The 19,090-nt window shown below is 38.2% G+C and overlaps 1 protein-coding gene across 1 annotated transcript in view; it reads right to left on the bottom strand.

Annotated features, from left to right (window-relative positions):
• The window catches only part of LOC122801232 (mucin-like protein), a 468,953-nt gene that overhangs the window by 310,616 nt on the left and 139,247 nt on the right, over nucleotides 1-19,090 (bottom strand). The window contains exon 11 of the mRNA XM_044070784.1: nucleotides 1,995-2,108. Within this exon, the coding sequence (XP_043926719.1) occupies nucleotides 1,995-2,108 (114 nt within the window). The remainder of the gene's footprint in view (nucleotides 1-1,994; nucleotides 2,109-19,090) is intronic.

Genomic DNA, 19,090 nt, shown 5'->3' with positions numbered 1-19,090 from the left:
GGCACACAACATATTAGAATGATTCAAAAACTGTCTATCTAATTGACAACAATCAGTAAAATGATCTTAAGAAGTTTCTACTCTTCTACCTGATAATATAGACTTTTACATAATGTTCAATACTTGGAACAGTTTTTTCAGTATTTCTGTAAATGACAGATATGTTGAGATTCCAGATGCCACTTTAGTCCAGTATTCCAGTGACTCCACTGTTAGCCACTGTTATTTGTACTGCTATTCCCACACTCAGTTGCAGCATTCCACGTAGCTTAAACTTCAAAGCCTAGAACCTTGGCTTTAAGCCATTCTGACACTTATCACATCTAGTTATTCTCTAAGGCAAGGATCAATTATTCCTCTCTTAATTATGGGTTTGATTCCCATGGTGGTTGCTTCTCAGACCTGTGCAGTGGCGCTTGCATTAAGTACTGTGTTCTATAGATAGGTAGGTAAGGATTCTAATCTCACAGCAGTCAACTTCAGTGTGCATTCATCTTTGAAGGCAATGTCACTGTGGCTCAATGTGTGAGATCAGTGGGTTAAATGAAAAAACAGAGGTAAAGCAGGGTTTGAGTCCAGTATACAATCAATAGGGTTGGAATAAATGTTAAGGTGTTTAGTTCACAGACACAAGGTGCAGGGTTTGATGCTCCAATTTAGAAGAGAAATTGGCTAGGTTTAAAATGGCCTACAAGGGCAGCCTGCCTAGTATGAACCTGTAAAGATTTATATCTTTTATTAAATACCAATAAAACTAAACTCAACTATTCATAGTTGATTCCAGTAAAATCTTAATTACTTCACAAAATAACTCAACAACTGAACAAGTCTCCAATGCCAATTCTTAAGCATATTCACAGATTATAAATTATCCGTCAAAAACAAACTGCCAGTGTAATCTCAAAAATGAACAAAAGGTCAGATATGTTATACAAATCAAAACCATACCTAACAGAACACAACTAAATAGAGTTCAAACTGGTGTTTCCCACATTACTTATATTTCAAAAACTCATCTATATAATCTGTAAAAAACATACACTAACATTGCAAAATGCATTGCTAATGTCCTCAACAAAGGTTTGCCTAGTACTTATGAACATATGAACCTAAGCAGTAGTATTAAAACTTCACAGCTAGGCTTTAAATATTATATTTTAATATACATACACATATACATATTTTTACCATATTTACTGCTATGTTTATGAACTTATGCAACTATTATGACAATTACAACTAGGGTATACAATTTGTATATAGGTTTTAATTAATATATTCTGTGGCTGTGGGTATTAGCAAATTAACTGTATGTGATTTTTCTTGTCTGCACCGTGGGGTGTATCTACAGCCATTTGTTGTGTGCGCTGAGTACTTTCAGTGTTGCACTGAGTGTGTGTGTATATATACAATAAAAAAATATCATTATTTTAAACATTTGATTTCTTGTGGTTTTATATTTACTATATCATCAAGATTTAGGAACTGAATACTTATTTAATTGCTTTATTGTGTAAATTAGAGTGGTCCTGTGGTACAGGCCTTGTATATAACAGGTTGGTTTATATGTTTCAAATTAGTTCTGAAGAAGTCCATGTTGTACTATGGATGGAAAGTGTTAAACTAATAAAACATTTGTGAACATTTCTGGAATTAACTGGCTTGTGTTTTTGCAGGATTTGGATTTATTAATGTTTTTTATATGTACATTTTTATTAGATATAGCTCTTTACCTCTTTGTAACTTTTTCATTCCATTTTCTTTCTATCTTGTTTAATATAGAGTTGATAGTGCTTGTTAGTTAAAATTTTGTTGATGTTATACAAATTTAATAAAATATTTAAAAAATATTCAATATTATATTTTGGGGGATGTATAAAAATCAGCTGATAGACTCTACAGGTATTTATTTAATTTTATGCATGAGAAAGAACAAAACAATATAATCATAACTACTACCTTTGAGATAGTTGAAGTCCAGTATTATACTATACCTTGTTCACAGTTGTTGCCTTTCCAATTCTGTGGGCAGTGACAAGTATAGTAATTGACAGAATTAACACAGACTCCACCATGCTGACATGGACCACTGGCACAGTTGTCAATCACTGTGAGAAAATAAATGAATATATATAATATGCTGTCACTAATATACCAATGAGAAAGGTATATAGCAATATTTCTTTCAACACTGTTTCAATATATATTATTCACTCTGTGAACAGACAAAAATTGGAACTTGGTGAGCCATCAGAATTTCTTTTAGAATTATGTATTCTTATTTAATTTGATAGGAAAACCAAACACTGTGCAATATAAGACTAATCTTTCTAATATCACATAATTCATTTACCATGTATGAAATCCATTTTTTAAAGAGTTCTATCTGACATCATCCATCAAAATGTACTGGGAGTTAAATGTAAACAATGTACAGTTGCTGTAGGCCTCTGCTCTCTTTCAGTGCTTCAGTAAATTTGATTTTAGAAAACTGAGGCATCATTCTACAGACTCCTAGAAAAATATCAGTCTTATTAAATCTGTACATATGTGTGAGCATGTGTGAGGAGCATATGAGATGATGTATACCTCATATGGTTCAGTAGTGGTTAGTGTACAGGCTATGTAACTAGTCCCCAAAACATTTATCCAATGACTCAAGTCTTAAAAGTAAGTCAGAAAAAAAACTTCCTCTTGAATTAACTGTCAGCACTTTCCAAATACAGCAGCAAAACACATGGACATTTTAAGTTAATTTAGTTTTTTTAAATAAGTTCAAAGTTAAAATCAAAATGTACTTTTTCACAGATGTTTCAACAGTTATATATAGATCTAACAAGACCTGATTCCAGATGTATGCCCATACTGTGCTAACTGATTTCAGTGACACATGAAATTTTTGTAGTAATTCATACAGTGTGTTTCAAATCCTATTTTGCAATAGTATGACACAATCAGCAAAGTCAGCAAAAAGACGCCTGCTGTGATTCAGAAGGGCTTATCATGATGATGCAGAAGCCTTTTCTCAGAAGGGATCTGCACTGTAATAAAACTTTCCAACTCTGAGACTGCTCTACCTCTGAGTTTTTTTCCCCTTATAGGGGTCTTAGCACACTTTGCACTCTGGTGCCTAATAATGTGACAGTCTGCGGGAGTGGCTAATGCTAATTAGCTATCTGCTTTCCTCTAGAAATATTTTGGGATCACAAATTACACAGCTAAGTAAGTAAAGTATTATGCTATGAACTAAAACTGTATAAAATCAAAATCTGGTAATCACAGCCACCCATTCCCTTCTGTGTGAGTCCTCTTTGTTGGCAAGTCCAGCAAAACTGAATAAGTAGGGTGGGGGGGGGTAGGGGGTAGGTCAGTGTGTGTGCATATGCGTAGAATGTAATCAGTGAACCAAGACAACAAACAATTCCAAAAGCCAAGAAAATGCTGAAAGCACCAGAAAGCCAGAAAAAGGTTTTCCAGTTTTATTACACAGATTAAGCACTTTCATTGGTTTGTAACTAAGACTTCATCAGAATCCATACTCACACCACAAAACCCAGTACTTAAATAATACAATACATATCACATGATAACATGCTAATTGATTAATTGGCCATTAATAAAAAAATGTTAACCCCCTTCTTAAATTCAAAAAAACAAAATTACACACTACATATTCCTCAAAAAACGTAATAATTATACATTGTAAGACTTTAAGCATAATGCGCTACCTATAGAAATGCACTCATTCAAGCCAGGGAAGATGCTGGCATTTAACTTTATTTGCCATACCATCTCTCGGTATTCTATTAAGTCCTCCCATGGACCCCCTCTGAAACTTTGAAGTAAATAATCTAACCTGAAAAACATAAAACAGTGATCGGGGTGGGACTGAATATGTTTATAAGGAATTCCTTTTGTTCTTATTTTTAATGTCCAAGTTTATGTTCATAAATTCATTCTTTGAATCTTTGTTTGGTCTTACCTATATAAAACCAAAGATATTATGCACACTTTGCCACATAAATCAATCCTTTTGAATTACAGGTACAATAAAAGGGGGTAAATAACCTAATTGTCCCGATGTTGATCACATTATTTACAAAAATACATTTACATTGGTTACAGGAGCTGCACCTATATATGCCCCATTTCCTATTAGATGTATGCACAGAAGTTTCACACCCTTCTAAACATTTTTTTAGGGCTCTCCCAGTCCTATAAACTATACATGTTTTTCACCCAAGGGCTCTAGCCCCTTGCCATAACAAGAAAAAATCTTCTAGTTCTTCCGAAGTATATTACAAATAATCTCACTATCCACAGTGTAAGTTGTAAAGAAAACATGTTCAAAGGTTTTGTTGTTATTGTTGTTACTAAATCTAGTCTGCAAAACAGCATCTGAACCAGTGTTAATATTACTATTAAATAAGGATGTGATAAAACCTTATACTATTACTATTAAATACAGGTGTGATAAAACCTTGTAATATTACTATTAAATATGGGTGTGATAAAACCTTGTTTTCTTTTTGGGCTAATTTCTCTTTTTATGCTACCTATAAAGTGTGCAGCATAACCCCTCACAAAGAACATCCTGGTTAGTTTTTTAACTTCCACCATAAACATATCATCTTCAGATATCATTTTCGCCAAGCGAATAAACTGTCCTTTCACCACCCCCTTCTTCACATACCAAGGATGTCAACTTGTGTAAGGCAAAAGTGCATATGAGTAGTGCTGTTTCCTATAAATATTTGTAGTTAACCTCCTTTTTTATAAGATCTTTAGCTATAAACACATCCAGAGTGGTTTAGGGAATTTTTAATCAATAACTTTTTCTGGCTTGCTGGTGCTTTCAGTATTTTCCCTGTTTTTGGAATTGTTTGTGGTCTTGTTTGTGTCATTTGGTACATGTTTACTACAGCTATATTATGGCTGAGATGCTGAGCAGTATGCGAGGTGGTGGTCCTTGTTTGACGGGACAGTTACAAGCAAGTGTTTGTATTTTGACGCAACTTGTGCAAGAATTGAACATTCAGATCACTAACATTCGACAAGACAATTCTGGAAGTGCTGCTACTGATTTTAACCATACCCCAAACTGTCTGATGAACGGGAACTGTACAGATGAAGAAACAAAATAACCAACAGCTCCAAGCCACGTCCCAAATTTTATTGTAGGTAAGCACTTTCGGCTGAACCACCAGCCTTCATCAGACAAAGTACAACACAACTAACACAGTTAATATGCACTCTTAATTAACAATTAATGGTAAATAAACCCAATATCACTTCATTAGGACTAATAATGCCATTTAAAATCATTTAAAAATACAAAACCCTTTTAAAACCATTCCAGTGTTATAAGTTGGTATGATATGCCTATGTATTATAAAACTTTAACTTTAAAATGCTGGTTCTATAAATGGTCTCATTCAGACCTGGTTTTACTGAAACATTTAAAAATGTTTGCCACCAGTATTCTCTATTTTCAAGTTAGATCTTCCATGGACCACCCCTGATGCCACTTTTACTTGTTCTAACACTACAACACCAAATTTATGGTCTTGATTGTTTTCTATATACTTATAAACTGCATTAGTGTTTTTCTTTTTACTAATCTCATACAGATGTTCATAAATACGTTGCTTAATTTTCCGTTCTGTTTTTCCTATATAATAGGAAGAACAGTCAAAATACTTTGCTGCATATATAACCCCCTTAGTGTTACAATTAAAAGTACCGGATATCTTAATATCCAAACCACCTAACCTGATTTTGTCACATTCCATAATAGTAACACATTGGTTACACATATTACATTTTTTCATCTTCCCTTGTACTTTATTTGTTAGGGCTGAGCAAGAATCACACCAATCTTTTAAATTGTCTCTTGTATATAATATTGGGTGCCAAACCTAAAATATTACTCATCTCATTATTGCCTGAAATAAGAGCCCAGTTTTTCACGTCTGTATTACAAAAAAAAAAAAAAAAAAAATATCCTTGCTTTCCATACTTTCCTAAACTAGTGTTCCAGAGACCAGATTTTGCTGATCCCTGGGCTTTGTCTTGGTTCCTGTTTTCTCCATTTTCCTTGTTTGGTCAAGGGGTAGTTTCTTTACTCACTAGTGGGAGTAGGGAGTACTGAACTGCCTGTTTGTCCTCAGAGGAGTGGTTTAAGGCAGTAACTTGTAGTTTATTGGCCATTTTGGGTCATTTCCTGTCTTTTCCAGCCCCCTGCTATAAAGCACGTTTTAGCGCATTAGCTGATTTAGCGTGGAGTTGCCACTGTTGCACACTAGGGCAGCGTCGGTTAAGCAGGTTTAAACTATTCGGGCTACCTAAAGTCCACTCTTCAAATTTTCCCTTGAAACTACCTTCCTCGACCTATACTACTCATCTAATCAGCGTATCCTATAACTAAAAAGATCATCTCTACTTGACTCTAAGTAGACTATTCTCTATCTGTTAAACCTAGCACTTGCTCCTACAGTACTTATTACCTTGATACGGCACTCTTATAGATAGCACCCCAAAAAGGCAATCCCCCATTTCTCGGTCACCCACATCCCCCGGAATCTTTTTTAAGTTGTTTGTCTATCCTTCTAGCATGTCGAGGGATCAGTTGCTAGTGTCATCTCCTGCTCAGCTGGTGAACCTGGGAATATTGAGGCAATGTTACAATTGCCTCATGTACACAGACAACCCTCTCCTCCTCCCACAAAACACAAATACATGCGAGAGATGCAACTATACGGCCAAACTGGAGGCTGAGCTCTCTCAACATAGGACTGGCAAGACCAGTCAGGAGGGGAAGGTTACCACACACACTATAGACCCAGTCTCACATAGTACCATTACAACCTCAAATCATACACATAAACACACAAAGACATACTCGAGGCTCTGATCAAAAATCTACCAAAACAGCAGAGGCCACCAAAGCAGACACCCAAAAAACCACCACCTCAGAACACAACACCTGCAACACATAGACCTCACAGTCAGAGTGTCAAACAGTCACAGCCCTTAAGGCCAAACACAATGCCAGACACACTAGTCATTGGTGACTCCATAGTCAGACACACTGATGTCCCGCTCACCAGACTGAGTAAGGAGAAGGTCACAGTAAGCTGTCTGTCGGGCGCTAGAATCCGCCACATAACGCAAGCACTCAGGTCTCTCAACAGCAGGTACAAATATGACTCAGTCATTGTCCACGCTGGTGTAAACGACCTGAGACGTACCTCCTTGGACTACATGAAAAGAGACATTGAGGAGCTCTCTGATTATGTAGCCCAGGCAGGTATGACCCTGACCTTGAGCAGTATCCTACCTTCACCAAGAATGATGCCACAATACAGAGATAAGATGATCAGCTTTAACAATTGGCTTAAACACTGGTGTCATTCAAAGGGGATCCAGTATCTGTCTGCCTGGGATGACATGCTGGACAAGCCACGCTGCCGCAAGGGACGGCTTGCACCTGTCACCCTGGGATTCGGATATTGGCAAAGGCTCTTGCCACCCCATAGTGCCTTTTTAGGCAAGGCTCAAATTCTAAACCTACCACCCTAGAACACAAAAAGGAAATAAACTAAGGGTAATGCTGCTCAATGCCAGAAGTCTAAATCTCAAAATGCACGACTCGAGGCCCTTCTCAGTATGGAGAACATCGATGTCTGTGCTGTGACAGAAACCTGGTTCAAGGCTCCTGAGAGCACCCCAGCGCTATCAGGTTTTACCTCATATCATGCGTTCCGCCCCAAAATCAGGAAAATACCAAGAAAGGAGGGGGTATCCATATTCATCAAGGACACCCACACCTCAAGACTGGTGGCAACGCATGATGCATCGGAGACCATCCAGGTGCAATTAACCGTAGGCAAGACTGCTCTGCAAATAGTAGCATGTTACAGGCCACCCTCACAAACTCAGGAACCTCACATGGCCTTCCTGAAAACACTAGAGGGGATAAATGTATCACCAAACACCATCATACTAGGTGACTTCAATTACCCAAATATAGACTGGGAACACTACTCAAGCCCAAACACCCTAGCCCAAAAGTTCCTGGAATTCATAAACTCAAATGCCATGGAACAACTAGTCACCATTCCCACAAGAGGAGATAACATACTTGATCTCATCATCACGAACATGGGAGCACAATGTTCAACACCGAAGTATACCCTCACTGGTGAGATCAGATCACAAACTAATCTCGCTGGAGGTCCTCATCCCACCCCCACCTGAAATAAAAAGGACCACAGTAAAGAACTTCCCAAAAGCCGACTTCACACTTCTAAAGACTAGTGTGGTCTCCTTTAAGGCCCCCGAGCCGGCGGAAAACAGTACTCAAGCCGCTGAATCACTTACAAATGCCTTCTACCAGCACCTGCAGGACTGCATGGATAAGGCAATCCCAAGCAAAACAAAGACTCTTTGTACCAAAGGCAAGCGTCCAGTCTGGTGGACCCCAGCCATAAACAAACTCTACAACAAAAGGAGGAAGCTACTACAAGATAGAGCAAAATCCTTAAAAGGTAAGACACCCTTGATCACTATAAGTAAAAACTAAGAGCTCTCATAAAATCATCCAAAGCAAATTTCGAGAGAAAAATAGCTAAAGACTCAAAAGACAATCATAAGGCCTTCTTTAGCTATGTTAGAAACCTAGGAGGAAACTCCCAGATATGCTCAGAACTAGTTCAAAATGATGTGAAGATTACTGATCCTACAGACATTGCCAACATACTGGCTGACAGGTTCAGTGCAAACTTCTCACCGCCCTCCCCCAAAAGGAGAGATATCTATACCAAATGATTGCAGCCCCACAAACATCTCCAGCGCCCAAGTGAGAACTGCTCTCTCCAAAGCAAAAAACACAGCATCCATGGGACCTGATGGTGTCCCCGGCTGTGTGCTCCACGAACTCAATGAGGAATTAAACCCACAGCTAGGACAGCTGTTTAATCAAAGTCTTACCTCTGGATACGCACCCAGGAGTGGCGCACTGCAACTGTGGTCCCACTTCACAAAGGCGGTGCCTCCACCGACCCTGGTAATTACCGCCCATTAGCTTGACAAGCCTTATCTGCAAAGCCATGGAGAGGATCATAATGGACCTCATAAATAAAGACATTGGGAATTTGCAGACTTTGGATCCAACCCAGTTTGGCTTTGTCAAAGGCAGATCATGCCTTTTAAACTTGGTTGACTTTTTGAAACAGTCACCAAAGCCATTGATGAGGGAAAGGCAGTCCATACAGCCTACCTCGATCTGGCTAAGGCCTTCGATACAATACCCCACTCGGGTATCATTGAAAAACTCATCAGCTTAAATGTTAACCCATACATCACAAGATGGGTTGCAAACTGGCTGAGTGACAGAACCCACAGGGTCAGAGTTGCTGGCGCCATGTCAGACTCAAAGCCTGTCACAAGTGGTGTCCCACAGGGCTCAGTCCTGGGCCCACTCTTGTTTGGCATCTACTTTTCTGAAGTACAAGCAAACACAGGAGGGTTATGGCTGACAAAGTTTGCAGATGACTGCAAACTGGGCGCCATAGTAGAAAACACATCTGACACAGATATCCTTCAGAAGGGTCTCACAGAAACGGATAACTGGTGCCAGAGCCATGGCCTAAAGTTAAATGCCAAAAATGCATAGTCATACCCTTCGGGAAAAACAAGGTTACCCCTAGCTACCAAATAGGAGGCAATCCACTGAGCACAGAAGAAGTTATCAGGGACCTGGGGACCCAGGTTGATAGTAGTCTGTCATTCGACACCCATGTAGCTAAAGTAGTTAGGAAGACCTTCTACATTGCCCACCTTATCATGAAGGGATTCTCATCTAGATCAAGGGAGGTTATAGTCTCCCTTTACTCATCACTCATCAGACCAATGATTGAGTACAATGCCCCATTTGGAATGTATCTGACCCGACACTTGCAGCAGCTGGAGAGGCCACAAAAGTTCCTCACCAAAAGGATAAAGGGACTCAAAAATCTATCCTATGCTGCCCGACTGAAAGAACTCCAGCTCTATTCAGTCGCACCGCTTGCTCAGAGGTGACCTTTGCCTAACATACAAGGCCATGTCAAACCCAGATTTGATGAATATGCTTCACCTCAAAAATCTAGATCCATCAGAGCCACAAGGGCGGAGACTTAAACCTCGACACGGCTATTAATAGGACGTGCTGGAGGGATAGATTCATCACCCAAAGACTCCCTATGCTGTGGAACAGAATCCCGGTACATGTGAGGCAGAGCACCTCGCTGGCCTTGTTCAAGAGAAATCTTGACCAATGGATGGGAGATCGCAGATATACCCCAGGGATTACCTCAGTGTCACTGCTCGACAGAGGCACAGCAAAATAATGGGTATAGTTCCCCATACTAAAGGGGTGGCGTAAGCCACAAAACGATGGGCTAGGCTTGTAAATGCCCTCGGGCAGATAGCCTAGTATGAACCTATGAACCTATGAACCTATAATTGAACTTTTAAAAATTCGAACATCATATGATCAACACCATATGATTGAACTTTTAAAAGTTCAAAAATGTAATAAAAAAAAATAAACCAAAGTAAAATACCTTTCTGAATGGTTTAAGCTCCATCACACCCTGCTCTTTAAATATACCAACTCTGAGATCACACTACAGTGCAGAAAAGGGAAATCTTCCCATTCTGCACTGTACGGAGATCTCCATTGAAACGTTACAACTTTTAAAAGTTTGATCATATGGTTTAGACGATATGATGTTTGAACTTTTAAGAGTTCGACAATGTGATATAGACTCCAGTTTTTTCTGTATAACCCGTAAGATGGGTTTACTAATATTAGAAAAAACAGTAATAAAACTCATTTTATCAAAACTAGCAAGACTACTAGTATTAATGGTGGTTTAACCTATGCCATATTCCAAGATATCTTCACTGTCCACTTGGCTACTAGTGTTTCCCATTTCCATACCATAATGTAATAGGGATTTATACTGACCTATTAGTGTTTTATTCGTTACTTCCACAATTAAAGCATCAACTAGTTTCTTAGGATAATTCCTATTCAAAAACATTTGACCTTTAAATTTACATTCATCCAACATAGTAACCATCCTTGCGTTCCTTACCATTTGGCCTTTTATGACTGCCTTTTTAGCATGAAATGGGTGGTTACTAGAGAAATGTAAGAACTTATAAGAATATTTTATTTCCTAAATATAGCAGATTTCAGACAACTCTTTTCTGCATCTTTACTAATTAATTCATCCAAATATGATATTTTTTCTACCCCTATTTCAAATGAAAATTGCCAGAAATCAGTAGACTCATTGAGGTATTGAATACATTCAGGCACTAATTCCTTAGGACCATTCCATATAAAAAAACAAAATCATCAAGGAAATGTGTATACATTCTCACATGGGACATATATCCAGAACCAAATAAAATATTCCTTTCCCACATGGCCATCACCACATTTGCATAAAGGGGGCCTAAAGGGACCTCCATGGCCACTCCTTTTACTTGTTTGAAGTAATGACCATCATAGAATATATAATTATTGCCTAACACAATTTCTAACAAATGTGACATTAAATTAAATTTATCCTGTCCTATCGGAATAATGTCAGTAAAAAATTCCGTGAACCATTCAATACCCACTTCTTGTGAGATACAGGTAAACAAATCTTTCACATCTACTGTTATAAAATGTATTCTGTTCAAATCTGTCAACGTTGCTCCCACACTATTACATTTGGAAAGGAAATCCCATGAATCATGGCACAAATAACCTAAATTATAAAGTGTATTTTTCAATTGCATATCCACATATTTAGCTATAAAATACATTTTAGAATGAACACCGTGCACAATAGGATGTGTGGGGGGGGGGGGGGTGTTATGCACATCTTTGTGTATCTTTAGTTTTCCATAGATTGTTGCCACCCTAGGAAATGTTACATTCATAAATGAGTGAGATTCAATGGTAATTTGTCTTTGAGTAAGCATATCTTCCAAATAATAACCTATTCTAGCATAAGAAATATTTAATTCATTCAAAAATGCTTAAACATAACTGTCCTCATACAACAATTGCAACATACACTGATTATAATCAAGGACATTCATTACCACCAAACCACCCCCCTTATCTGGTTGCATAAAACGTGAGTCTCCCCTATTCCTCAAAGTATCTAATAATACTCTTTGATCTGAATTTAGATTACAATCAGAGTATGCATCCCTATATTTCAATAAATATCTAAAACCAAGTTCACAGATTTCTTCAAACAATTTTAGTGCTGGATACATGGTAGGAATAAATGTAGGTTCATAGGTTCATAGGTTCATAGGTTGGTACTGGGCTATCTGCCTGAAGGCATATATTAGCCCAGCCACATTGTGCGGTATTCACCGCCCCTTTAGTAGTTCCCTAGACCCTTGTACTAGCAGCTAGTACCCTTGGCCCCTATCTAGTAGCGCTGTTGGTGTGATCCCCGGTGTGAATTTTCTGTTACCCATCCACTCATCAAGGAAGAGTGATAGTGAGGGGCTCTGTCTTATGTAGATTGGGACCCTGTTCCATAGTAAGGGAAGTCTCTGCAAAGGGAATCTATCCCTCCAGCATGTTCTATTCATTGTTGTGTTGAGGTTTATATCCCTAGAGCGTGTAGCTCGAGCAGATTTGGTTTTGCTAAGATGGAGCATGTTCAACAATTCTGGGTTGGACATAGCTCTGTACGTTAGACAGAGATTGCCTCTGAGAAAGCGGTATGCAACAGAGAACAGTCTTAGCTTTTTCAATCATGCTGCATAGGGCAACTGTTTGAGGCCAGTAATCCTCTTAGTGAGGTACCTCTGTGGTCTCTCCAGCTGCTGAAGATGTCCAGCCAGGTACATTCCAATTGGTGCATTGTACTCAATTATGGGTCTGATGAGGGAAGAGTAGAGGGGCACCATTACATCCTTAGATCTTGATGCAAACCCTTTCGTGATCAGATGGGTCACATAGAAGGATTTTCTAACCATTTTAGCAACGTGGTTATCAAAGGAAAGCTGACTATCTACTTGGGTCCCTAGATCCCTTATTTCTTCTTCAGATTTCAGGAGATTACCTCCTATGTTGTAGTTTGCGGGTACTCTGTTTTTTCCAAAGGTGATTATTACGCATTATTTTGCATTTAGCTTGAGACTATGGCTTTAACACCATGCATCAGTCTCATTTAGGTCCTTCTGGAGGATCTCCATGTCGGTCGGAGACTCTATTATAGCACCCAGTTTTCAGTCGTCTGCAAACTTAGTCAGCCACAGCCCTTCCGTGCTTGCCTGTACTTCTGAGAAGTATATGCCAAACAGGAGGGGCCCCAGGACAGAGCCCTGAGGCACACCACTCGTTACTGGTCTGGATTCGGACATAGATCCCGCTACTCTTACTTTATGGGATCTGTCTGAGAGGCAGTTTGCGATCCATCTTGTGGCATAAGGGTTTATGCCAAGACTGGTGAGCTTATCAATAATACCTGAATGGGGAATGGTGTCAAATGCTTTAGCAAGGTCAAGGTAAGCTGTGTGTACCTCCTTTCCCTTATCTATAGCCTGAGTAACTGTCTCAAAGAAATCCACCAGGTTCAGGAGGCATGATCTGCCCTTGACTAAGCCGAACTGTGGGGTCCAGCGACTGGAGGTTCCCAATCTCTCCATTTATGAGTTCCATAATGATTCGCTCTATAGCCTTACAGATCAGTCTGGTCAGACTTATTGGTCAGTAGTTCCCAGGGTCAGTTGTGGCCCCACCCTTGTGTAGTGGGACCACCGTTGCCGTGTGCCATTCTATGGGTACATATCCTGTGGAGAGGCTGAGACTGAACAGGGTATTAAGATGCGGGGTTAATTCCTTTTGGAGCTCGCGTATGACACAGCCTGGGACACCATCTGGTCCCATGGAGGCAGTGTTTTTAGCTTTAGATAGAGCCTTGTTAACCAATGTATCAGTAATAATTGGACTTACACAATCTCCTGGAATGGTAATAGGCCCTGTAGGTGGTGAGGTGGTGGTGATGTAACAGGCAATCTATATGGGTTATTTTCCAGTCTAGCTGTTTCTTGAAAACACACAGCCAAGTTTAACTTCCTAGTATACAGTTTTAAATCAGTCAGCAATTTAGCGATTTTGGCACACCTGGTAGAAACCAATGTCAGCCCCTTACTGAATATATCAGCATGCTTAGAGTCAAGTTAGTAGGAACTATAGTTGTAAATTTTAAAATCGACAGTGCTATTCAGCACTGCTTGATATGTTGCATCATTTGTTGATTCACCTACCAGTTCTGATGGAAGTTTGTGCGAAAATGAGACCCTGTTCACTGCTTCCTCCAGTTGTATGGACCCCCTGGTACATTTATGCAGTTCAAGAAGTTCATTTTCTTGCTGCGGAGCCTCTCTGAATGTCGCATATTCCCCTCGTCTAAATGGGGATCCTGCTGATTAGCTGACCATAATCTTCCATTTGCAGCACTGCCTTCCCTTTTATAGGGAACGCCATCAAACACTTCGTTGCCATTATCGGATTGCCCACGTGGGCTTAGGGGTACACCCTCCCATTGGAATAATCCAAACAATCTCTTTCTAACTTCCAATTTTTCCTTTCAATGACAGCCTTACTTAGATTATCCACCTGGCTAAATATTCGGAAATATTGATGTTGAAAAGCATTAAATGCAGTATCTCTTTTAATGTTATCATCCAGCACTAAGATTTGTTGATATACGCTGAATGTTATATTTTATCAGTAATTCCAAGAGTTCACACATCTGCTTATCAAACATTGGACCAGTTCAACATGTAGTGCACTGTTTTCTATATTTCCTGTAGGAAATTTCCAATAATGCAAACCTTTCAGTATTTGTTTGCGTCTAATGCATTCTTTAAAATAAGTATTTTCATCAATTAACTTTCTATATTGCCATACTAAATCATGGTGATCATCAAGGGCTTTTTCAAAAGTGGGTGTATCCCTACTATATTGTCCCGTAGCATAACTCACTTGGTTCAACCACTCCTGTAAGGCAGGCACACAGTCCATGTTATAATTATTAGAAGAAGTTGATATCGGATTCCCCGTTAATGCAATATGGAAATCTTGCTCAGGTGGAAGACTACCTTGACTGTCATTTAAAAGATTGGTGTGATTCTTGCTCAGCCCTGACAAATAAAGTACAAGGGAAGATGAAAAAAATGTAATATGTGTAACCAATGCGCTAATATTATAGAATGGGACAAAATCAGGTTAGGTGGTTTGGATATTAAGATATCCGGTACTTTTAATTGTAACACTAAGGGGTTATATATGCAGCAAAGTGTTTTGACTGTTTTTCCTATTATATAGGAAAAACAGAATGGAAAAATAAGCAACATATTTATGAACATCTCTATGAGATTAGTAAAAAGAAAAATACTAATGCAGTTTATAAGTATATAGAAAACAATCAAGACCATAAATTTGGTGTTGTAGTGTTAGAACAAGTAAAAGTGGCATCAGGGGTGGTCCATGGAAGACCTATCTTGAAAATAGAGAATACTGGTGGCAAACATTTTTAAATGCTTCAGTAAACTCAGGTCTGAATGAGACCATTTCTATAACCAGTGTTTTAAAGTTAAAGTTTTATAATAGATAGGCATATCATACCAACTTATAACATTGGAATGATTTTAAAAGGGTTTTGTATTTTTAAATGATTTTAAATGCTGCTGTTAGTCATAATGAAGTGATAATGGGTTTATTTACCATTAATTGTTAATTAATAGTGTATATTAACTGTGTTAGTTGTGTTGTACTTTGTCTGGTGAAGGCTGGTGGTTCAGCCAAAAGCGTCTACCTAGAATAAAATTTGGGACGTGGCTTAGAGCTGCTGACTATTTTATTTCTTAGTCTTTTTGTGTGTTTTTTGTAACTTTACAGATGAGCAGAACTGTGAATTGGTTAACAACCCCAATACAGGTAATGCACATTTAGCTTCGATTAACAACACTATAGATCTCAACAGTTGGTTTAATAAGGTTTTGGAATTTAATAACACGGCATTTGGTAATAATGGCACTTTGCAGCAATCTATTATCAAATTTGAACAAAATCTCCTGAAATGGAGTAAACTACAAGTTGAAACTTTTTATTTAATTGAATGTGTTTGGTGAAAACAAGTTCCATGGGGACTTAGAACATGGAAATTTCCAACTGGTCTCCAACAGGAGTCCTCATTACATTATGAGCTTATTCAGCTTTTTGATAACCAAGGCATAAAATTGCATGAACTGCTTATTAAGCATAACCAATGTAATACTGAACAGTTAATTGCGGAAGGCAATGCTCTGGATGGTACTATTAAGAAAGACTTGCTGTTTCCTTCTTGTAGAGTACAATACTCAAATATCTTTCTAAAATAGATAGAATTGTGGCTGATATTAGTAAACATAAATAGAAAAAGCTGAAGAGGGATAGGCTTGAGTATGTTGAGGGGAGGGCTTATCCACAACCACCAAAAGCCAATGAAAAACGGGATCCGATTGATGAATGGCATGATAATGAAGGGGAAGTGATATATTCCAACATTCCTGGTAACACCCCTTTAGAGAGAATGCCATTGAGGAGATCAGAGCACCTAAGGAACTGAGGAAACCATCAGGGAGCCCAGGTATGGCCCAATTACTATCAGGGGAACCAGCGATACCAGCTGAGGCGTTATGGATGGTGGAGAATGAACTCAACAATGGTGCTGAGGAAAATGAATTCCCGGTAGTACTTTCCAACACAGCAGGTGACTTTCACGTATTTAATTATACAGACAATTTTTACAGCTCTGAATATGCTGAGTTGTTAAGTAGGGGATATACACTTGTTCCCACTTGCCGAGCTAGAATACATAATGTTTTACTTGATTTGAAAATGTATATCAGAAAACTTAATTTTTATTTATTATTTAACAACATGATTACTGACAGGGAAATTAATGGTTTAAGAAGGAGCATCATCATCAATCCACCATTACCTCAACCTTTAATTTTATTTGAAAAGTTATGTGACTTTGAGATTAGAAATTTCATTAAAGAGAGAAACATTGGATGTAATTATAATCTCAGCCAGTGTGAATCTGAAATGTTGAAATTGCTTTGTCAAGACAAAAGTATCCGGGTCATGAAACCAGACAAGGGGGGGGGGGGTTGTGGTTATGCAGAGTCAATATTATTTTAACAAAATGTTTGTTTTTTAAACAATGAGGACATGTATAAGGAAACAACATGTAATTATATTCATGTTACTTACAGGAAAATTTACTTTTTCTCTAGGATATGTTTGACCAAGGGCAAATTGATGGTGAAGTGTTGAAGTATTTACAAGTGAAATTTCATGTTGTGCCAAATATATTCGGCATTCTGAAGCTCCACAAAGATTTAAAAGACCCTCCAATGAGGCCTGTTGTCAATGCTAGTACCTCTAAGATTCATGCATTAGCAAAATATGCTGACTTAAAACTAAAAAACTGTCTTGACAGTTACTATCATTTATGCAAAGATTCCTGGGATTTTTTACAAAAGTTAAAAAATGTCAACTACTCTGAGAACTTATGTTTTGTAACAACTGATGTGATCAGCCTTTTTAATGTTATACCCCACCTGCAAGGTTTAGAGTGGTTTAGGGAATTTTTAATCAATTGAGGGACATTGTCACATGATGAAATTAATGTATTGGTGACACTGATGGAATTAATTTTGTAGTACAATTTTGTTTATATAGAGGGGCAAAACTTCCAACAACATTGTTTGTGGTCTTGCTTCCTCGTCTTTTGCTATGTGTTTACTACAGATGTAATCAGTGAACTCCATTGATTTGGGAGAACTCCATTAATTTGAGAGACTTTAACAATCTATTAATAAACTGGAGCATCTATACCTCAAATATAGGATATGTCCAAAACTTCTTAGATTTCATAAACAAAACCTACCTAGAACAGATTGCTATCAAACCTACTAGATGGTAAAATATCAGCCTCAGGTCTCTCAACAAAAATCCCATCCATTCACCTGTCTCTTCCTACTAATTCACTTCTGCCTCTGCACAGCAGCTCACCTTTTCAGCTCTACTTATCTTTTCTCAAATTTCCACCTCTGATACTTTCCCATGCTTCTCATCTCTGTCTCCACTCCTCTTCTTCTTCTGCTCTCTCACCTGACCTCTTATCAAACTGAATTATCTCCCATAAACTTTTCTCCTACTCTTACTCACCAACCAAGAGACTCAAAAATACCCCATTCTTTCTTAATATTACCCTCTCTATTTAACCCTTCTAACACACTCTTACTCAAGATCAAATTAGTCCTCCACCCCTCACACCTTATCAAAACTAAGCCTAAATACTACACTTACAGTTCTAAGATTCCTACACTATTGAAACCAAAGAAAATCAATGACAAATGAGGGTCCAGAAATGGTCTAAGAATTAATGTATTAAAACAACCTGAAAAAATAAAATGAGCACTTTCTTCTCATACAAGAGACATCATCATCCTAGCACAAAGTCATTAAATAGTGCATAAAAAGTTCTCATTGCTAGTTGGTTAATTAATAAGAACTGCAGCATTCTTAAAGGACCAGACAACAAACGCACAGTACTAAGCAATGATACACATAGTCCTTGCCAAACAAAAAAGTAGCACAACAAAATGCATCAAAACATTTGATTGTATAAAAATAATGATCTAAAAATATATAAAAAATGTAAGAAAAGATTGGTAAAAACTTGCGCTATAACTTATTAGCCTTCAGTGTTAAAGCAGGTGCAGCTGAAACATTGTCATTCAGACCAGGCTTAAACCCCCACATCACTGAAAACAAAATTCTTTCCCCTGGATACAATATCTTTCTCTTGGACAGGGTCCACAAAATAAGGAGGAGGTATAGCTGTAATTTATTCTGATCAACTTAACTTGTTCCCTTTGCCCATTTCTCTCCCCATCTTTAACTCTGAAGAACTCTTAGTAGTAAATTGCAAACTTAACAATCACAAAAAACTTACAGTTG

Source organism: Protopterus annectens, chromosome 4.part1 (assembly GCF_019279795.1).
Source record: "Protopterus annectens isolate FY-2018-M chromosome 4.part1, PAN1.0, whole genome shotgun sequence".
Classification (NCBI taxonomy): domain Eukaryota; kingdom Metazoa; phylum Chordata; order Ceratodontiformes; family Protopteridae; genus Protopterus; species Protopterus annectens.
The sequence above is the reverse complement of the archived record's forward strand: the minus strand, read 5'-3'. Positions and strand labels throughout refer to the sequence as shown.